Source organism: Haliotis rubra, unplaced genomic scaffold, assembly GCF_003918875.1.
Source record: "Haliotis rubra isolate DU_JTF1 unplaced genomic scaffold, ASM391887v1 Scf3, whole genome shotgun sequence".
Taxonomy (NCBI): domain Eukaryota; kingdom Metazoa; phylum Mollusca; class Gastropoda; order Lepetellida; family Haliotidae; genus Haliotis; species Haliotis rubra.
The window spans coordinates 5196921-5219890 of NW_025766968.1; the positions used below are offsets into that span (position 1 = coordinate 5196921).

The 22970-nt window shown below is 42.3% G+C and overlaps 3 protein-coding genes across 3 annotated transcripts; 2 read left to right on the top strand and 1 right to left on the bottom strand.

The window, feature by feature from the left end:
- The first annotated feature begins 44 nt into the window (after nucleotides 1-44).
- On the top strand, nucleotides 45-8913 carry LOC124282442 (GPI ethanolamine phosphate transferase 3-like). Its single transcript, XM_046718427.1, has 5 exons — nucleotides 45-908; nucleotides 2138-2297; nucleotides 2960-4718; nucleotides 6227-6615; nucleotides 8045-8913. The coding sequence occupies exons 1-5, from the start codon at nucleotides 154-156 to the stop codon at nucleotides 8228-8230; spliced, it is 3249 nt and encodes a 1082-aa protein (XP_046574383.1). The 5' UTR covers nucleotides 45-153; the 3' UTR covers nucleotides 8231-8913.
- A 2205-nt stretch (nucleotides 8914-11118) lies between these two features.
- On the bottom strand, nucleotides 11119-16175 carry LOC124282509 (neugrin-like). The gene is made up of 3 exons (XM_046718519.1): nucleotides 16141-16175; nucleotides 13791-13991; nucleotides 11119-12556 (listed from the first exon to the last, which is right to left on the bottom strand). The coding sequence occupies exons 1-3, from the start codon at nucleotides 16173-16175 to the stop codon at nucleotides 11545-11547; spliced, it is 1248 nt and encodes a 415-aa protein (XP_046574475.1). The 3' UTR covers nucleotides 11119-11544.
- Nucleotides 16176-16838: 663 nt separating this feature from the next.
- LOC124282510 lies at nucleotides 16839-19144 on the top strand. The gene is made up of 3 exons (XM_046718520.1): nucleotides 16839-16973; nucleotides 17230-18122; nucleotides 18709-19144. Exons 1-3 carry the CDS (start codon nucleotides 16839-16841, stop codon nucleotides 19142-19144), a joined length of 1464 nt encoding a protein of 487 aa, XP_046574476.1.
- Nucleotides 19145-22970: the final 3826 nt, after the last annotated feature.

Consider the following 22970-nt stretch of genomic DNA (forward strand, 5'->3'; position numbering starts at 1 on the left):
GCCTGAAAGAGTGAACCAATCATCCATCGGGAAATAATTAGCGCGTACCTCCAATATGTCTGCGTCCATGCCCCAGGCATGAATAAGAAAGAAATTGTTCCGTAGTAACTATTCTACCGTTTTCCTTCAACACCACTGACACTTACTTCAATAATGCAACAGGGAGTTAAAGTCTGTCTGCTTGTGATCAGTCTGATCGTGATATATTCGACAGGATGTCTAATTTTTACCAAAGGCTTTCTACTGAAACGATCGGTTGTCAATGAAAACAGCACCTGTCATGTTGAATTTTCGGTGCAGAAGGATGATCATGGAGACGAGGGGTGTTGGCAACATTCCAGATTCAAAAGAGCAATAATCATTGTTATAGACGCTTTGAAATACGAATTTATGAAGTATGACTCAAAGCTTAAATCAAATTCATATTTCTTGAACAAACTTCCTTTCTTGAATAATGTTTTAAATCGCAAACCAAAACATTCAAGATTATATAGATTTATTGCAGACCCCCCAACAACGACATTACAGCGCATAAAGGGACTTACAACCGGTAGTTTGCCTACTTTTGTAGATGCTGGGGCAAACTTTGCTAGTGCTGAAATAACCGAAGATAACATCATTGATCAGTTAATTGCACAAGATAAAAAGATAAAGTTTCTCGGTGATGACACATGGATGGGACTATTTCCTGACCGTTTTTCGAAGGCATTTCCATTTCCGTCTTTCAATGTTAAAGATCTCCATACAGTTGACAATGGTATACTTCATCATCTCATGCCTGAAATTCGCAGACGAAACTGGGATATCATGATTGCCCACTTTCTTGGAGTTGATCATTGTGGTCATAGATTTGGACCTAATCATCCAGCAATGGCAGAAAAACTTTCACAAATGGATCAGATGCTCAGGTAAATAATAGGCAGGCAACATCTTACAATACTGGCTGCCAGTGTTAGAACTTAAGAGTGGTTCAAGGATCCTTTGGGTTTACAGTTGAAGTAAAATCTAAATGTGTTACCTTATGGTTAATCTTGTTTTGGGAAACATTGTCACATAGCACCTGTACTCCTTGTTTTCAAGCATCTCATATTTCCATTCCAACATGATACACATACGACATCAAATGTTTGTTACAAAAGTGATATCAGGTTTGCTAATCTAGCGCCTACTTTCTGTGGCTGATAACATTGAAATCAAATGCAAAACCAAATTCTGCTTCTATATGGTAGTTCAACAGGGATCTACACTCGAAATCGCAGCCTTACTTGAGTTGGCTCTTCGTATATATTTCAAAGAAAGGATGTTACTACAAATCAAATTGGACTTCCAGATAGAAAAAGATGATTCTCCAGTATTCAAATAGAGGGATTGAAAGTCTTTATGTTGACCAGCGTTCCCAGTATTATTTGAGATGGTATAACACAAGACGACAAGACCTGAGATGGTATAACACAAGACGACAAGACCTGAGATGGTATAACACAAGACGACAAGACCTGAGATGGTATAACACAAGACGACAAGACCTGAGATGGTATAACACAAGACGACAAGACATGGTATAACTGAGATGGTATAACACAAGACGACAAGACCTGAGATGGTATAACACAAGACGACAAGAACTGAGATGGTATAACACAAGACGACAAGACCTGAGATGGTATAACACAAGACGACAAGACCTGAGATGGTATAACACAAGACGACAAGACCTGTGTCTAGGGTTTTTATCATTATGGAATGGATATGTTATACACTGGATAACATGTAATAAGAACCTAATCATGTCATGTAATGATGAAGAACAACTTGTGGATGACAACTGTGAAGCTTTGACCATGGAAATAATGCAAGTGCATCACTATTTGAGTGATCATTGCTGCATTTTAACTCTAATTTCTGCCAAACTTAAGTGTAACAATGACTGAGAAAAGATCTCATGGATGGATCGTTCTTATGTGGTCTATAAAAAAACTATTATGACTAAAATGTTAGATGGTTTTCTTATCATCTATCTACCCAGTTTTATATTACTAGGTAGGGTATTGGCAGACCAATATGTCTTTAAGGGGAAAAAATACAAATATGGAATATGTTGCAGAGTGAAGGTTTATGATTTCAATTTTGCATTCAGCAATGTGACGCGGGAAATGAAGGATGATACGGTGCTGTTTGTACTGGGGGACCACGGAATGACGAGGACTGGCGATCATGGTGGAGACAGCAATGATGAGTTGGAAGCAGGCCTGTTTGTCTACAGCCCGTCTCAACTGACAGCAACAGATTATAAACCAGTGTGTTGTATTGATTTTGTTTGAGGGGTGGTGCATGAAAAATATCGGTCAGATAATACTCTTTCATAGACCTGCTGATTGCCTATGATATTTATGCTACAGCTGTTGTCTGTTAAGCGTTTGCATCACCTTTCTGTAAACATGTTTATGTTGTGGAAAGTCTTGCTCACCAAAGGAGTACTCAATTTTAGTCAAGGCAATAAATTGTTCATGTTAAAAAACAAAAAATGTTTGTTAAATTAAAGTTGTAACAATTTATATAGAAACTGTGAATAGAAAGCTAAGTAATCCTATGTCTACATTTTTTGTGAAGTCAGTTTCACAAAAAGGATTTACATTAAATCAGACAAGATGAGCTGTAAACCTTTAAGTTGTCTGTGCATTAACGAAAGCAAATGGATTCAAATGCAAATGGGTAATTCTGATGCTGTTGACTCGTGAAGATCCGGGTTAGAATGAATCTTCAGTAACCCATGCTTGTCGTAAGAGGCTGACTGACGGGATCGAGTGGTCAGGTTCGCTGGCTTCGTTGACACATGTCATCAGTTCCCCATTGCGCAGATCGATACTCATGCTATTGATCACTGGATTGTCTGGTCCAGACTCGATTATTTACTGACCTTCGCCATATAGCTGGAATATTACTGATGCTGTCATTTCAGGATGCTGTGAACACCGTGGCCCAGACTGATCTCGTCCCCACACTGGCGCTCTTGCTGGGCGTGCCCATCCCCTTCTCCAACCTCGGAATGGTGATCAAGGACCTCTTCACACATTGTTCATGGTGGAAGACAAGCATCAGTGAAATCAAGCAGGTGTACCACGCTGTGAAGGCACTCCGTCTCAACGCACACCAGATCAATAAATACCTGAAGACCTACTCAACAGTATCGTCCGATTTCCCTGAAGACAAGTGGAGCAGATTACAGGAACTGCTGAAACATTCAGAGAATGACCTTCAGAGTCTTTTAACCTCTATGGTGCAAGAAGGAGAGACTCCTGACATTTTGAAAAGATTCAGGAAATTAGAAGATCATTATACTCAATTTATGACAGATGTTCGGGACATTTGCCAGAGAATATGGGCTAAGTTTGATATAATGTCCATCTTGATTGGAATATTAACAATGGCTGTAGGTTTTAGTATCAACATACTGATACTATGTTGTTTGACCAGAGATGGACATGAATCTTGGACCCCTGTCTGTTTTGGGGTGACTGGAGGTGTGGTTTATCTGGTTTATGCCATTGTGCAAACTTTTTATCTGTCGGAATTTGTTAATCCAATGATGTTGTTTGTGCTAGGAGGTATGCTGCTTCTAGTTCTGTGGATTTTGATCAAGAATTCCTTTTACGGAGAAACCAAGACTGAAGGTAGCCCAAAGTTACAGAATACAAAACATTCGTTAAACTTTGATGATATATTTGGAATCACAATTTGTGTTTTGTATTTTCTTGTGTATTTCTCAAATAGTTTCGTGGTACTGGAAGATAGCGTAACAATGTTCTTCTCACAAACCATGATCTGGATGTTTGGCTTAAAAAATATGAAGTACAACATGTCAATCTACTTATCTCAGAAGAGTCATAAAGAAATAGCAGCAAGACGCAGTAAATCCAGACTGACCATCAATGTACTGAGCCTTTTGTCTCACCCAGTGACCTTGACCCTTGTCTTCACCTTGACCTGCAGTGTTTTTCTTCGACTGTCAGTTCCATTCCGTGCATGCAGAGAGGAACAATGGTTCTGCAACAACACTATATTCATGAAACCTCTTGCAAACCTGGCAGTCGATGCCGTAGGCTACAGAAACGTCAGATATTTCTTCAGTATTGCTGCTCTATCAGTTTTCATCATATCCATCCGCCAATGGCTAAAATGTTATGGCAACCTCAATGGATATGCACCAGCTGTGATGTGCATGAGATTTGCGTATCCATTTGCAGGAGTTTGCTGTTGTCTACACTGGGCTATGCAAGGACTTCCAGTGCAGGTACTGGATTATCTCCCTTGGTGGCAGCAGGTGCTTCTGGCTCAGCTTGTGTACATGTCGCTCCTCCTCTCGATCCTCATCCTCATCTTCAAGCCACTTTGTTTGTACAAGCTACCCTCTGCTAGGGATCCATCAATACCGATTCCCCGTGGAGGTTTAGACGGGCCCCAGGTGATCCCCTCAGTGTATAAACATCTCCGTGAACGCTTCAGAACAGAAACAGATACAGAAGCAAAACCGCCAGTAGTGTATGGACTGGGCTCAGTCTACAGTGCCAGCTGTTTACAGGTTGTCATAGTGACAGGGTTGTTATTGTCACTGTTGCTAGGTGATGGCCTGGCACCAAGTCTGCTTCTTACGCTCTTGACTGTGTATATCTTTTATGAGATTTATGGAGCAAGTGTGTTTCATCAAATTGAAACAACAGGTAATAAAAATATGTATGTATATATGTGACTGTTTACTATAACAGAGGGCGGTGGTGGTAACCTAGTGGTTAAAGCGTTTGCTTGTCACACGGAAGACCCGAGTTCGATTCCACACATGGGTACAATGTGTGAAGCCCATTTTCCAATGTCCCTCACTGTGATATTACTGGAATACTACTAAATGTGGTGTAAAACCAAATTCTCTCTCTACTATGACAACATATACTCCAAACCCTGATCCAGATTCTTCCCTCTCTTTTCTGGAGCAAACTGAAAATGTAATTGTATGAACGAAAAGTACTGGTTGGTGATATGTTAAAAACAAAATTAAGACAAAAGCCAAATGCAAATTGTTGCATGAATTATTTGTGTTCATATTGCATGTAATATTTCAACTGCATCCTTAATTTCAATTGCATCCCTAATTTATAGACTTTTGAAGATCTGGGTTAGAATTGATCTTCAGCTTGTCGTAAGAGACTAACGGGATTGGGTGGTCAGGTTCGCTGACTTGGTTGACATGTCATTGTATCCCAATTGCGTAGATCGATGTTCATGCTGTTGATCACTGGATTGTCTGGTCCAGACTCGATTATTTACAGACCGCCGCCATATAGCTGGAATATTGCTGAGTGCAGCGTTGAACAACAAACCCACCAACCAAATCAGAATTTCAGCCTGTATTTCCATTGCCCAGAAGGGATGGCCAAGTGGTAAAATGTGTGCAATTATCTGTGCTGTGTTGCTTCCCTTAGGTATTTGATCATGGTTTGAATTCAAAATTTGACCTGATTATGTTCAGAATTTGCAAAAATGATTTTCATATGGGTTTCACCAAAGTTGCAACTGTCTCACCTGTATCTGTTTTGTCTGTAATCCTACATCAAAAAGATATATGTCTGAAATGCAGTGATAAACAAAACTCTCTCAGTTTCCATCACTGTTATGGGTGAATATGATTATGTTCTTTAACAAATCAAGGAGATAAAAGACTAAGGGAATAACGTTTTACTATGTTTAAATAGTATCCTGCTAGAACATTGCATCGGGAAACTAAAAGTCCACATTGTACCTATATGGGGATTTGAAGTTGAGTCTTCAATAATTAGTATACTACCGTACCTCCACCCCCTGTCCATCCCTCTAATGACAGAGGTGCATACTACTTGTGAAGTTACTCGTGAAGGTCCGAGTTAAAATATTGATCTTCAGTAACCCATGCTGGTTGTAAGAGGCGACTAACGAAATCGTGTGGTCAGGCTCGCTGACTTGGTTGACACGTCATCGGTTGACACATGAGATCGATGCTCATGCTGTTGATCACTGGATTGTCTGGTCCAGACTTGATTATTTACAGACCGCCACTATATAGCTGGAATATTGCTGAGTGCGGCGTAAACTAAACTCACTCACTCACTCACTCACTTGTGAAGTATTGGGTGAGGAAATTCATATAATTTCATTATTTTGTCATCTAACGTTTGATACAATGTTTTCTTTATTTCAGACAAACATCATCTTGTTCCATTGTCCGCCATTGTCACACTTGGACTCCTCATGTCGACATTCTTCTTCGCAACTGGACATCAAACAACTGTTCCTGCCATTAGATTTGAGTCAGCATTCACTGGTTTCCATGGCGATTTTAAATACAATGTCATCCCAGCACTCCTTATTGCTCTCAATACATTTTCCTCACAAGTATTCTTTGTAGTTATCTCCCCTTTGTTGATGTTCTGGCCCCATCTAGAGGGTGTTGTGTCTCAGCTAATGCGACATGTGTCAAAGAAGGACCGCGTGTGGCGAGGAGACTTTGTAGCTTACGATGACAGACCTTCATTCAGGAAAAACATCATGAGACTTGTGTTTGGTTTATTACTGTTTTCAGCAGTTAAGGTAAGGCTGAGGAGGTTTGATAGCTTGTGTGTTCTTGATAGTTAATCATAGTATACAGGGGTGGAAATAACTTTAAAATTGCTAGTGTACTCCGGTACAGTGGAACATGTAAAATCACTTGCCCTGATAATTTTTCCACTATACCGGCCGTTTTCTTGTAGATTTTTTAAATAAACAACATAATTAATATTGGAAAGACTCGACACCGGTACAGTGTGATATACAAATTTGCTTGCCCAACAGAAAAAAACACTGGACTCAGGAGTCAGGCAATGGGTTATTTCCACCCCTGGTATGTTGACCATTCTGAAACATTGCTTGTAAATAATAGTCAATACCTCCCAGACTTGCTCAGTTATGCTTGCCCTGTTCGGCAAGAGATGTTTCGGCTCCCGACAACACACAAAAATACACACTTATAATCAAACACACTTGTTCTCAAATAAGAACAGATGAGTCCAATGCAAGCCTTTCGGTTCGCTTTACATGTTGTTTTCCAGCACTTTTGTTGTCTTTGTGTGCGGAGCTGCATTGTTTTGAGAAACTGAATCTTATGTGAACTAGAAGTGTGATGCCACTTTGGGAAAATATTTCATGAATGAATTTAATAACAAATGACCTTCAATATTCTATCCCTGTAATAATTAACCTCTACAAGATAAGTTGATAATTTATTTGATACCTGCAAACCTTTACCACTAAGCTGAGCACTGAGATATTTTACTTTACTAGTTTTAACAGGTAATTATTTAGCTCTTCAGGTACTTGTAAGCTGAAACGACTGTGTGTTAACTGAAATCCAGTAGCTTCTTGGGGATCAGTACAAATTGCGTTAAATCCTGTTAGTATTTAAACTTAGCCTGCTTAAATTTAAAAGCACTTGTTCACATTCATCAGGGTGTTATAAATGGGTTGTATTTAACCAGATATGATCAAAGATCAGTCACTGTTCTTTTTCAAATGTTGTTTAATACATTATTCCAGATGTCACAGTATTTATGGGTGTGGTGGGGTAGCCAAGTGGTCTAAACTTTCAGTTGTCATGACAAAGGCACTGGTTTGATTCCCCACATGGCAACAATGTGTGAAGCCCGTTTCTGGTGTCCCCCGCTGTGATGTTGCTGGCATATTGCTACAAGCGGAGTAAAACCATACTCACTTGTTTACAATATTTATGTGGGTGTTGTCTCCTCAGGTGTGCTACAAGTATAGGACTGAGTTTGAATCACATAGGACTGAGTTTGAATCCCACATTTACCCTTGGTTTGACAGCACCACCCATGTTTCATCCAAGTGGTAAACATAATATTCTATTTTGACAATGTTTCCACATCATACCGACTCAGCATGAACTGACTTAAACTCATTTAAACAGTTTAAAACAGAAACATACTCACTCTGCAATAATTAACTAACTTGTCTGTTGCAGGTGCTTGGTGCCATGGCGGCTGCAGGTTTACATCGACGTCACCTCATGGTGTGGAAAATATTCGCTCCTCGTTTTGTATTTGAGGGAGCGGCCATGTTTGTGACCTCCACTTCTGTATTGCTAGTCTACCTGTTTGTTGTAATGGTTGACAGAGCAGTGAATGCTTTTGCAAAGGGCTTGAACTAGGAGAAGCAGATGGACAATATAGTGTGCACAAAACAAATGGCAGTATGGTATTGTGTACTTGGAACCAGGGGTCAAGGGAGGATACTACTAAGTGCATTATTATAACTAATTTCACTGATGTTGTGTCGGCTACTTTTAGTGCCTGGAGCACCGAATCCTTGATGATTCAATATCTCTGTTACTGTTTATATATACCCTGGAACAAATCAGCATGACCTTGTTCATTCACCAGCTTCACCAGACAAGTAAAGAATTTCACTCAAACATTTCTCCTAGATCTTCATTCAAATTTGAGGTCTTGCGCCAATATTTATACATTTACAGTGGAAGCTGTCAAAACAGGCAGCTGTCCAATCCGGGCAAGTTGTCAACACTGGCATAAAATCTCAGTCCCGTCCGTGGCTAGTGCATTTATCATCCTTTAAAAGCTCTGCAATCTGGCAGCTGTCAGTAATATGTTGCTATGGTAACAGTTTGTCCAGGTTATATGTCACACTAGTAATGGAGGTAGAATACAATGGATAATCCAAGAGGCTAGCGCTGTATTGGTAACTTAATGCTGTACTTCTAGTGCACCATGGTTCAGAGTATCAGAACCTGTGAAGATCTGTTTAGAATTGATCTTCAGTAACCCATGCTTGTCATAAAAGGCGACTAATGGGATCGGGTGGTCAGGCTCGCTTACTTGGTTGACACATGTCATTGTATCCCAATTGCATAGATCGATGTTCATGCTGTTGATCACTGGACTGTCCGGACCAGACTCGATTATTTACAGACCGCCGCCATATAGCTGGAATACTGCTGAGTGCGGCGTTAAACAACAAACCCACCAAACAAGTCAGAATTTCAGCCTGTACCTAGTTGGTAGTACCTTCAGGGTGGAAATAACCCATTGCCCAACGTCCGGGTCCAGTGTTTTTTTCTGTCGGGCAAGCAAATTTGTATATCACACTGTACCAGTGTCCAGTTGACTTTCCAATGTTATTTATGTCGTTTATTTTACAAAATCAACAAGAAAATGGCCAGTATAGTGGAAAAGGTATCAGGGCAAGTGATTTTACATGTTCCACTGTTCCGGAGTATACTAGCAATTTTAAAGTTATTTCCACCCCTGACCTTGCCTGCGGAGGAAGTCAATGTGTAGTGTTTGGGTATACTGAGTTCCTGGAGGTGATTTGTAGGGTCACTTTTCACAGAGAACATGGATGTGTCTGTGTCAGCTTCAGAAGATTTTGAGACTTTGAACAATATTTCAGTTATACAATTATGTGCCAGCTCAATTGTCCATTTTGATTATTCATTGACATTTTCCACTGGACATGATGGTAACCATGTAAGAAGCAGTTTTACTGCCAACAGTGCATGCTGTGGTGTTCCAGCAAACATCGAAACAGTTTCCTCTAATTGTGGGGTTAGACAGAAAAGTTGTATCACACAGCCATGAGACCAAGTTGCCATTGTCCTGATATGAAGTTGGCAACTGTCAAAGCAGGGTCTCAGATTCATTCATTTTTTGTGACACTGATTCACTGTTGAACTGAAATTGAAAAATATGTTGATAATGTGAAGGATGACTTATCAGTTGGTAAAGTCATGACTATGTTCTATTGCCATTTGTGGCCATTACTGCAAAGGGTCTTAGTTGATGCCGACAAATATATGCTTCCTCACAACTTGACAAAGTCACTGTTGACATGGTTGACATGTTTTTCAGACTTCGGCTGCAAGTTATATATTTCAGGGGTAGACACTATGAGCCATATCACAATTACTAACTACCACAATTCAGTTCCAAACAGCTGTTTAAAGTTTGAAAGCAAAGCTAACAGTCAAAATAAGATTTGGAACCAAGGGAGTAAGATATATTTCTTGGCTTAGTGTATTACTGCACCACTGGAGGTATTTGAATCTCACACCAGTGGTCTGTCTGCACTGGGCTGGGTTATAGGTTCTAGTTTTCTGGACTGCAGACTAGGGTGTTACATTTACAATCATTTCAGTTTCATAATAAAAATAATAATAATGAGGCCACTTATATGTCGCTGAACTCTATGCTGCACGGGCATGCTCAAAGCTAATACAGCCTAATGGACATTATTACCCGGTTAACCCAAGCTGCCTGTGAGGTGCTAGAAGGTCATATGACTTATTGATGTCTGCTGGGTTGGAATGGGTCTCAAGAAACCTAAACATGTCTTGAGAGTCCACTAAAATAATCCAGGTCACGCTTGGTGACTTGGTTTATTTTAACAGTGTGGCAATAGTTCATTATATTTGTCACTTGTCTGGGACCAAAGTTGATTGTTTACATACCACAGACCACCAGCATATTGCTGGAACATTGCAGTGTAGTGTGGATGCAGATGTGTGAGATCACTATTCCCAGGAATGCACTTGTTTGTTACATTTTGTACACATATAACACTATTATTCAAGACAATACAATAAATCTTCTTGTTTTGTAATTAGTTGTAGGTATTTTGTTTTACAATTAAAGAAACCGTTACCATGGTTACAATTACTGATATTTGTTCCAGTGCACTTGGGTAAAATAGCAATTAATTCTGAAACCAGCGATGGATCACCCTGTTCGATTAGCTAAATTGTAGGGCTTATAGTCTTATGCCACTTTTAGTAGTATTCTTGGAATATTACGACAAGTCACACCAAATAGAGGCGGTGGGGTAGCCCAGTGATTAAAGCATTCGCTTGTCACACCACTGACACCCCCGGGTACATTGTGTGAAGCCCATTTCTGGTGTCCCCTGTCATGATATTGCTGGAATATTGCTAAAAGCGGCGTAAAACCCAACTCGCTCACACCAAATAGCCATACCATGAATATTAGCAGCTAACTTGGCAGAATCTTAACAATTTGTCAACGATATATTTTTATAAAACATTTATTACATGATCATCCACATATTTCCTTCAGGGTGTTAGTTCATAAACGTCTTCAATTCAAAGAGATGCTTAGATACATTTAGTCATTTGTGGCACACATCTATTCAACAAACTGACAGAACCAAGTCATATATGGGGTCAAATCAAATTGGGTCCCGCCCAAAATTAAAGATGGAGGTGTGAGGGAGATTATAATTATTACAAGATAAATATCAATTATATCTACTATATTGGCCTTACTGTGAGTTCAGTAATATTAACTAAAGCTCTCTTACACTTTCTTTTTGAAACTCTTGCATGTAAGTGAAAGTTTCTTTACGCAGCATCAGCAATTTTGCAGCTCTTTGTGCCCTTCACATATAAGAAACTATTGTCCAAACAGCCCCAAGTACGATGAAATAAGAATGTCAAGGTTTTTTATACAGAAACTCTCCATCTTCATCAAAAACACAACTGTCCTTTTCATATACATCTTCCCTCCCTCTTGGGGAATTCTTGTTCTTGAACACTGAAGGGTAATCTGATTGTTCATGAAACCTTTCCATCTTATCCTTTCTAAGTTTTGAATTTTGAAATTCTGTCTGTATGTTTTTCTCATGTTGCTTATCAGCATTCCATTCAGATTCTATTTCTGACCAACGAGAATTGCGTCCAGCCTGGCGGACACTGTTAATTGGCCCAGTTTCAAACATACTCAATTGTTCTAGTTGTGAATAGCTGAGAGATTTTAGCTCCATGTTCCCCATACCAAGGGTCTGTGCTAATCTTTTCTGGCGTCGGGAAGGATTCTGTGCTTCTGATGCATCCTCTTCCCTTGTTGCATCTGTCACATTATCAGTCTTCAATGTACCCATGCTGGAAATTTCTGCAAGTAGGGATTTATCATCAGAAAAAAGTTTTGCACGTTGATGTTTTGGTTGTCTCATAGCTTTAGAATCTTTGACTATTGACTCAAAAAGTCCAAGTTTCTTCTGGTGAGTCTGTGAAGTAAGCCTATCTGGGACAAGAACATTGTTAATGCCACCAGCATTTATTACCAAAGGAAGTTTATCTGATGATGTTAGATGCCTCACTGATTCTGCAACTGGTCCACCTTCAATGTCTTCCAATGCATTGTTATTTTCCTTCAAGTAAGATCTCACGGCAAGCCAATTTTTACGGACACGATTGTCATGTCTCGTTATTTCTTGCTGTTGTTTTGGCACATAACTTGATTTGAGAATTGCTATGATTCCCTCCTCTGATACAGGAAAACTCTTGGCTAATCTAGTCACAGTCCAGTCATAAGGGTATTCAGCATGGAGATATCTAATTTGTTCTTTTGCATTCCATGAGAGGAGATTCAGTTCAGGTGCCTTCTTGAAGTATTTCCTTTGCAGAATCTTCTTTTTCAGCTGCAATCGTTCTTCCTTTTCTTCTCTGAAACAAATCAGTCCTGTTTAAATAACAAACTGGTTACACTTGTAAGAATAAACTCAAACAGATTCTATACCATACGAAAGAAACTCATGAATGCTGCACATTGTAACCCTTGTACAAGTAAAAACAATTAACCTTATTAGGTATTATAAGTTACATTGCATAAACACATGATAAACATTGTTAAAAAAAAATCTAATTATATCCCTTTGCCTTAGATATGTTAGAGTATGTTGAGATCAATTGCAGCTGAATGATTTGACATACACATTGCAATCAGACCCAATAAGTGGTCTTAGAATGGCAACTGAGAATGCAAAGTTTGGATTCAATAACCATGATAATCAGTTCACAGCTTGTCCATGTGCAATTATTCATGAATGACAACCAGTCTGTTAGATTGTATGTCAGACAGTGAAGGGAGACCTGACACCTGCACCTAGTATCAGGATACAGATCCATATTCATGAACCATTACATAAATTTGTACTATATGAGAAACAAAAAAGAACCATACATAAAAACTAGACATCCATAGTTTGTCACTTTGGATGCATAGCTTTTTGTAATAAAATTGATATCAGCTTCAAGTAGCTGAGAGTACCTGTTGGACATCACAGTGATCTTAAGCTGATATTAATTCATCAATCTGAAGATAATGATTCATCCATTTTGGACTTAAGAAAACAATCTGTTTTTTCAAATAATTCAAACAAGATAAAGACAAAGCTGTCTTCAAACCGAATACATCTACATTAAATCATTAGACTAAAGAGGATTCTAATCAGTATAGACCAAAAATAATCCAAACATACCTAATGTTAGTTCAGCCAGCTAAACATCGTGTTCCTACCAAGGTATACGTTTAGCTGGCTGAACTAACCTAATGTAAGTGTGATTTTTTCTTTAAAAAAATTTAAAGCCGTTTTTATGTGTGCCCGTAATGACTAAATGTAGTATTCGAGGTTGATAATACGCGCGTCACCTGAGACCGGCGATGTGATCTTGAAGTCAAAAGCCGTGACAGGGGTAAGAGTTCCTCCCGTAACCCCCGCTTAAAATGTATTCTATTTTTAGGATTATTTCGGGGGTTTGGGGTTAGATTTTAGGATTAGGGTTAGGCTTTGGCTGTTTATAAAAAAACATAGGCGTATATTCTTAGGCATATAGTGACTTTAAACAATACGGGGGTTAAGGGCGGACATCTTTAAAAAAACCCGGTATGGTTACAAACCGTGTCTTATCTGCTTTAGACCGCAGGAGCTGGTCTTCGATTTGATCCAAGTCTGAAATGATTTCAGATTCGTCTGCAAGATCATATTTGTTCAACTCTTCAAACTCTGTCGGTTTGTGGAATGGAATGTGTCCCCGTCGCGCATATCCCCGCACTGAAACGAGGTGTTGTTGACGAGCAAAGTGATAAGGAGCGAAAAAGCTGATGAATTACACTCTTAAACATTCTACCTGCCGAATAACAACCTTCATACACACGTGAAGACGATACCTACTGCCATGTTGAATTTTTACCGGAAGTTGAACAGTACGGTTTGTCAGACTATTATTTATGGTTCATAAACGTTATACGAACAAGAATTTCCAAGTGGCCATGAATTTGGTTGGCACGACAAACCAATTTGCATGGTGAAAACGGTACCATTCATATATTATGTTCACTATCATTGTAACTACAACCACATATGAAAACGGTAAGAAAATCATGAGTGCTCATTACACAAATTAGAGTGCACAAGTCCACCGTGGCTCTCCGATCATAATTAATCAATTCAGTGCAATTCACGATCAAACAAATAAAAAAACATAAATATCTCAAATCTCCGAAAGTCCACAAGTAACAATATAAAGACTGGGCAAGATACTCATGACCACTACATGATGAAGTTGACATGTTCACTGACACATAGTTCAATGACAAAGTTAATCAAAACTAATTTTATTGGGACCAGGCCAAAACGGCCTTATGTCAGAACAGATAAGAAGGCAGACTCTATTATTTTCTCCACTTGTAGTGGGTGTGCGCCCCCATTCTGCAGCCAACGCACAATTGCAAACATACTTCAAAGAAAAGTCACTGAAAACAATGAATTAATACCTATATGTTGATTCTAAACGGATTTTTATTTGTATTTTTTACAAATGATGCCAGTATGGTGTGCGATTTATCAGTTTTGTCGTGAGAGAGTGACATGAGTAATTAATGATTTAGTTTCTTGAAAGTCAAATGCCTGAGAGTTGGGATGTATGCAAATATGCAGACCGTTTGGGGGAAGCTTCAGAGGACAGTGTCGGGTGCTGCACACGGGCCTTTAGGACTTGTATATTTATTCCTGCATGAGATCGTGCAGTTGAGAATAATACCAGTACCGTCTGTGTAGTAAGTGAAGTTTGACCTGATCCTTTTCTGAACCTGAAAGTCGCAGTCGGCAAGATGATTGAAGCATTGTGTTGTCATCTCCTATGACTATTATCATGTTGTGTGAAATACAAAGTTATTAGTATATCGTTTCCTTAGAAAATATATCAACAAGTGGCAGAAGTAGGTAACAGGTGTGATTACACTGGTTCCTCTGTAAATATTTGTTTGAATGAAGTCAGTTGTCTGTGCTTGTAGAATTCCGCTTTCTCTACACGGCAGTTGCCATGATATTTCAGAGTGTTTTTCTTCTGGTTCTATTTTGGGTGAAAATAAGCATTGACATGAAAATATGAGTGCCCTCTGCTTTGACACATCATTCAACTATTTATGCGCATATGAACCTAACAACGTCAGTGTTTTCTGCAGAGTTCAGCTTCCGTTGCTTGGGGTTGATTTGCCTTGTTGACTGCAGTTGTCCTGTATTTGCCTGCAACCTGTGCTAAATCCATGATGTTGAGCATCGTGATAAGTTGACAAAGGCTTCATACCTGTCTCACGGCCCCAAATAATAAATCGCCACCCTTGCTAAATACATGCATGGGTCCACAAACGCTCTGGAATAGAGTGGTGATGTCGCCAAGCTCGAGTCTGTGACGTCTACAATGGCGCCGCGTCATTCGTTTCTGTGTCCCATAAGTGATTTCGTCATGAACGAAAACGTCAACAATCAGCTGACGTCATAGACAATGATTGTATAGTCTGTGAACGGGGCTGACGGGCGTGTAGCGTTCGGGGTGAACTGCCAAAGGAGTTTTTGCTGCAACAGGCAGGGATAGGCACAAGTAAGTCAGCAGCTATGTTCTTTGATGTGAAATCATTTTCGTTCAGTATTTAAACAAGGCCTACAAGTGATCCACTGAAGTATGTGTATGTACCCAAAGGACTGTGTTGATTTGGTGAGTGCATCCTGCTATGTCTTGTTAGTCGATGTTCAAGAGGAAAGTGTTGTGGGCAGCGTCGGCGTTATGATAGTAAATGAACGGGCTGGTTACAAAAGTGAATGTTTTTCTGATTGAAAATGTTTGGATTACAAATATGCAGACCGTTTTGGGGAAGCTTCAGAGGACAGTGTCGGGTGCTGCACACGGGCCTTTAGGACTTGTATATTTATTCCTGCATGAGATCGTGCAGTTGAAAATAATACCAGTACCGTCTGTGTAGTCGGTGAAGTTTGACCTGATCCATTTCTGAGCCTGAAAGTCGCAATCGGCAAGATGATTGAAGCATTGTGTTGTCATCTCCTATGACTATTATCATGTTGTGTGAAATACAAAGTTATTAGTACATTGTTTCCTTAGAAAATATATCAACAAGTGACAGAAGTAGGTAACAGGTGTGATTACACTGGTTCCTCTGTAAATATTTGTTTGAATGAAGTCAGTTGTCTGTGCTTGTAGAATTCCGCTTTCTCTACACGGCAGTTGCCATGATATTCAGAGTGATTTTCTTCTGGTTTTATTTTGGGTGAAACTAAGCATTGACATGAAAATATGAGTGCCCTCTGCTTTGACACATCATTCAACTATTTATGCGCATATGAACCTAACAACGTCAGTGTTTTCTGCAGAGTTCAGCTTCCGTTGCTAGGGATTGATTTGCCTTGTTGACTGCAGTTGTCCTGTATTTGCCTGCAACCTGTGCTAAATCCATGATGTTGAGCATCGTGATAAGTTGACAAAGGCTTCATACCTGTCGCACGGCCCCAAATAATAAATCGCCACCCTTGCTAAATACATGCATGGGTCCACAAACGCTCTGGAATAGAGTGGGGATGTTGCCAAGCTCGAGTCTGTGACGTCTACAATGGCGCCGCGTCATTCGTTTCTGTGTCCCATAAGTGATTTCGTCATGAACGAAAAACGTCAACAATCAGCTGACGTCATAGACAATGCATCTGCAGCCTGGCTGCCAAAGGAGAAGGAGCTCAGAGGGAAGCAGCCAAGCAAGACAGAAGAGAAGAAGACAAGGAAGGCTAAGTTCACTGTGGGTTGTACTCACGGGGGACTGTTCCCAGCCCACTCATGGCGAACTCTGGGAACACCTTCTCAGTGACCGCCGAGGTTCACAGAAAACATGAATGCGAAGTAGGGGGAGTAGCCGTGTCTACTCCCAATGGGAAAGGTAGGGGAGTGGCCGTGTCCACTCCCCATGGTGAGAGGAGAAGAGTGGCAGCATCCTCTCACCGGAGGGATAGTAGAGGAGAGAGAGAGTGTAGGGGAGTGGCCGTGACCACCCCCAGCGAGAGAGTAGGGGAGTGGCCGTGACCACCCCCCAAGGAGAGAGAAAGGGAGGTAAGGGGGGAGTGGCCGTGACCACCCCCAAGGGAGAGAGTAGGGGAGTGGCCGTGACCACCCCCCAAGGAGAGAGAAAGGGAGTGAAGGGGGGAGTGGCCGTGACCACTCCACCGAGAGAGAGTAGGGGAGTGGCCGTGACCACCCCCCAAAAAGAGAGAAAGGGAGTTAAGGGGGGAGTGGCCGTGACCACCCCCCAGGGAGAGAGAAGGGGAGTGGCCGTGACCACCCCCCAAGGAGAGAGAAAGGGAGAGAAGGGGGGAGTGGCCGTGACCACCCCACCGAGAGAGAGAAGGGGAAAGGCCGTGTCCGATCCCCAAGTAGGAAGCAGGGGTGTAGCCGTGTCCACACCCCAGTCAGATAGAGAAAAGGTAGCCGTGTCTACCTCCACACCAACCGCCGGTAGGGTTGGAATAGATATGGGACTGCCCACCCCAATATCAATAAACATTGAAATGGACTCTGAGTCCGAAGAGGGAATGCCTAGCCCTCAAAATATCACAAGGGGAATGCCCAGCCCCAGCAGAGACAGCCCAATATTGAAAAAGCCTCAGAACAGTCCCGGTCAGACTAGCTATTTTTTTAGAACACTGCCGCCAAACCCCAAAAAGCGAAAAGTTGAGGAAACAGCAGATAGTCCCAACAACTCATATGCAGAAGCTGCAAATAGTCTGCCACAGGGGAATTATAGCTTACTAGAAATGAGCCAGTCAGACCGGGAAATAGTCCAAGGGCTGTGGAACAGGACCACTAAGACTTCCACTGACCGAACTAGACAAGCCAAAGCTTCGGCTAAGGCTGCCCCCAACAAAGCAGCAGGGGTGGGAGAGGCTAGTCTACTGTACAGACTACAACCTCACCCTCTCCAGCAGGGTCTCGGCCCAAGCTTTACGGGAGGAACTAGTGAAGTCAGTCTCTGTCACTAGAATACACAAAGCTAACCGGGGATATGTTGTCAGGGGTGACAACACAAATGATTGTGCCAAACTCCCCAAAAAAGTCCTTGATCAGGCTATAGTTTGGAAAGTGCCAGGCTGGGTATCACACATAAGATGCGCGGTGCATCTTGACAAGGGTATCAGTGACGAAAGGCTCACTACCCAGCAGCAACACGATCCTACTATAACTGATATGTATAGGATTAAAAGCCAAGGCAAAAATACAAGAGTAGTAATACTCACAATATTGGGAACTACAGTCCCAGAGACGATCAAAGTGGCAGGCGAGGTATTAGCTACACTTCCCTACCTCAGGCGACCAAAACAGTGCGTCAACTGTTTAAATTACGGGCATGTTAAAGCAAATTGCCTCAGCGAGGCAAAATGCCGTACATGCTCTAGGCCTGCCAAAAGCTGCAAGGGCAACTGCTCTCTTTATTGCACCAGCTGCAAAGTTAAGGGACACTCATCCCTATCCAACTTCTGCAGGAGCAGGCAGCACAAAAAACAGAGTCTAAACACGGAGACTCTTGGCCTCAAACAGATGACGCAAACTGAACAGGGCAATGAACAGGCGGCGACCAAGGGCAAGGTCAATGCTACACGGGCAAACGAAGACGCTGAGGCAACCAGCGCAGGCAACCCCATGGGCAAGGGTGCCAATACCAAGCGACGCAAAGGGAAGAGAGGCAAAAGGGGCAAAAAAGGTCCAAATAAGGTGGCAAACAACACGGGCAATGTTGAATCCACCAGCACAACGGGTACAGACAATAGGCATGCTGTAGTAAGCCATGATAGCAAAACAAATGCCCACAACCAGGCTACACCAGACAAGCTGGTTGAATTTATGTGTGCCGCCTTAATCAAACTAGGCACACATAAGGATAGTGATGAAGGGCAAAACTCACCATACTCTGGGAGTTAGCAACCAACATCCTGTCCTATGGGCAATCTGCATCCTATCTCAAACAGCAGATACATAAGCTTAAGTAAACACTTAAGCTACAAATAATAAGACACAACTGTCATCATGGCCTTACAAATATTGCAATGGAATGCCAATGGTCTGAGGTCGCACGGCCAAGAACTCATAGCCCTAGTCAGACAACAGGTACTGAATCCCCACGTTATACTAATTCAAGAAGCAAAACTGGGGAAGAGAGCAAACTTTCGGTTACCTGGCTACACACAATACCGCAAAGACAGAGCGGGGCGAATGGGGGGTGGACTGGTCACTTTTGTCGTCGACAACTGTACATCCACCGAGGTCAAAGCAGAGGTGGGAAGCCTTGAAACCCAGGTCATCACGGTCAGCATGGCAAATAGCAAAGAGATACGCATTGCAAACGTCTATCACAGGACTGCCGATCCCACCAACATCGAGGAGCTTAACAAACTCAGCGACTTGGTCGGGCATTCAGGCCTAATCCTAGGCGACTTCAACGCCCACAGCCCGCTGTGGGGTGAGGAAACCAACCACTCTGACTGCCCCGGCAGGATGGTGGAGGATTGGGTAGAGTCACAGGGACTCGTTATACTGAATGATGGCTCTCCTACAAGACATTGTCCAAACAGAGGTATATGGACCAGCATAGATCTAGCTATTGCCACCAAAAACCTAGCCCATGATTGCCTGTGGCAGGTTCATGATGACAGTTGGGGAAGTGATCACTCTCCGTGCTTCACTTTTCTCGGTATCCCACCTCTTTGCGATGAAATCTCAAACCCTAGAGAGCGGTGGAACTTCACCAAAGCAGACTGGTCAAAATTCAGAACGGAATGCAATAAAATCGAGCCGTCTGAAATCGTCTCTGACGACGTCGATACCTTTTGCCTAAACCTAACGTCGGCCATACATAAGGCAGCACTGGCCTCAATCCCACTCACCAAAGCAAAGGTCGGCGCCCGAGCCGTCCCATGGTGGAACGAGGGAATAGCCAAAGCACGACGCATTAGGAAAAAAGCATTAAATAGGTTAAAACGAGACAAGTCTGTCATAGGTGAAGTTCGTGTAGCTAGGAAACAAGTGAAAGATCTCATCGATCAGTCCAGGTCTGACTCATGGCAAGAGTTCTGTGGATCCCTCAACCACAAAACAAACAGTAAAGCAGTCTGGCAAAAGATACATGCTATCCGGGGGAAACGCAGGTCCGCTCGCATTCCCAAACTAACAGGGGCTACCAAAGTCACGGATAAAGCAAGTATCTTAGCCACCCACTTTGCCTCTGTCAGTAGCAACAACAATTTTTCTGAAGAGTTCAAAAAGACAGAAAAATTGCCACCACGGCCCAAACAGCCCCCGTGCGAACAGCACGCATACAACCATGGTTTCAGTGTGGAGGAGTTCAGAACTGCTATACGCAACAAAAGGGTACTTGTCCAGGGAGGACATGGTCAGCTATGAGATGCTCAAAAGGTTGCCAGACAGCATCGCCAGCGTCGTCGTACAACTGTACAATTTGATTTGGGATCAGGGGGAGGTACCTGCAGCATGGAAACATGCAGCAGTAATACCTCTGCTCAAACCAGGGAAGGAGGAGGCATCGGCCAACTCATATCGCCCAATATCCCTTACTTCAAATCTGTGCAAGAGTATGGAGGCAATGGTGAACATACGCTTAAAGCACCACCTTGAGACAAACGCACTCTTATCCCATGACCAGAGCGGTTACAGAAAAAACCCGCTCATGTCTTGACCACATTTTCCGCCTGGAAAATGATATCAGATTAGCCCAGGTCAAGAAACAGTACCTAGCTGCTGTCTTTTTAGACTTCAGCAAAGCCTTCGACATGGTATGGCACGATGGACTCCTCCAAAAACTAGAGAATGTTGGTGTACAAGGGAAAATGGCAAACTATGTTCAAAGTTTTCTGCAGGAAAGGTCAATATCAGTCTTAGTTGGAGACCACCTGTCCGATCCACACAGGTTAGATAATGGCACGCCGCAAGGAAGCATTATCAGTCCCACACTCTTCAACATCATGATTGACGACCTATTTGAACATGTCCAAAATGACAATAACATCAACACCTCAAAGTTCGCTGACGATGGGGCTGTTTGGGTTAGACATCGAGAGGTTCTCAAGATCCAGGCTCTGATCCAGAAAACCCTCGATGGTGTGGAAAAATGGTGCGACAAATGGGGTTTTACTATCTCACCTGAGAAAACAATCGGAGTGGTATTCAAGCGGAAGGGTAGCAGAATATGCAACACACCCAGTCTCAAACTCAAGGGCAAAACGGTCAAATTTGAGAAATCAGCTAAGTTCCTCGGGGTTACTTTCGACCAACACCTCACATGGGCAAAACACATAGACAGCATAGTCATTAGGTGTGAGAAAGACCTCAATGCAATAAGAGCTACATCCGGTAGCTCTTGGGGAGCAAACAGCGATACTCTCCTGACCCTATATAAGACCCTCATCAGAAGCAAAATAGACTATGGGTGTGAAGCATACCACAGCGCCTCTAAAACGGTTCTAAACCGGCTTGAAACGATTCAATATCGTGCTCTTAAACTGGTTACGGGCGCGGCGGCCCATACCTCCCACCAGGCCCTACTAGTGGAAACTGGGGAGCTACCACTAGAACTCAGGCGTGAGAAGATGACATTGAACTATTGGAGTCGCTGCTCCAATCCACATGTCACTAGACTATGGAAAGAGGAACTCTACCCCGCACTCATGAAAGCATGGCTCCAAAAGAGGCCTGATACAACACCAGGCGGGCTCAGAGTCTTACAGCTTAGGCGAGAACATGGATGTCAGGGGTAGAGCCTGCAACATGTCAAACGACAGTGCAATGTCCCCCATGGGAATTAAAATCACCCAATGTCGATACCACTCTCACAAAAAGAAGTGCCTAAAAGTGAGAACCCAATGTTGCTACGAAGCATTGCGCTTAGTAGGATTGACTCACTTTACGAAGACTCGGCTCACATATATACTGACGGATCCAAGGATCCTGTGAGAAATAGAACCGCCTATGGTATCCAGATATACACAGCCTCTAACAACCAAACCATCTCGGTCCGCCTCCCTGACGGACAGTCAGTCTACACAGCGGAGCTAGAAGCCATACACCATGCACTAAGGTACAGTGAAAACCTTAGAGAGAAAAGAGTGGTCATCCTCTCTGACTCTCTCAGTGCACTACAGTCACTGGCAACTAAGCATTCGAGCAGTAGACCTGACACCATCCGAGACATTTTGGTTCTCATTCAGAAACTAAGAAGGGAAAATGAGAAAAAGATAACACTGTGCTGGATACCATCTCACATAGACATTCCCGGCAATGAGAGAGCCGACAAACTAGCTAAACAGGCGCTAGAATTGGACGTGTCACTGGATCATCCTTACTCAAAAAGCGAAATTCGAAGTATGATCCAAGGTTCGATCACTAGCAAGTGGCAGAGGCAATGGGACACCTCAGACAAAGGCAGATGGTATCATGGACTCCGCCCCAATGTGAAAGGGACGCGAACTACTCCCTCACAAAACAGGCGAGTCGACATCATGATCACCCGCCTAAGACTAGGTACCACCAAAACCTCTTATAAGAAATGTCAAACATGCCACACCAAAGCTACAGTCCCTCACATTATGCTGGATTGCCAACGGTTTGACACAACCAGGCAAACACTCAGAGAGGAAACAGGGCTAGGTACATTGACAGCCAAGCGGCTGCTGGCTCCCACGGAGCACCTTGCAATGTACAGACCGCTAGCCAATTTCCTCTTGGAAAGTGAACT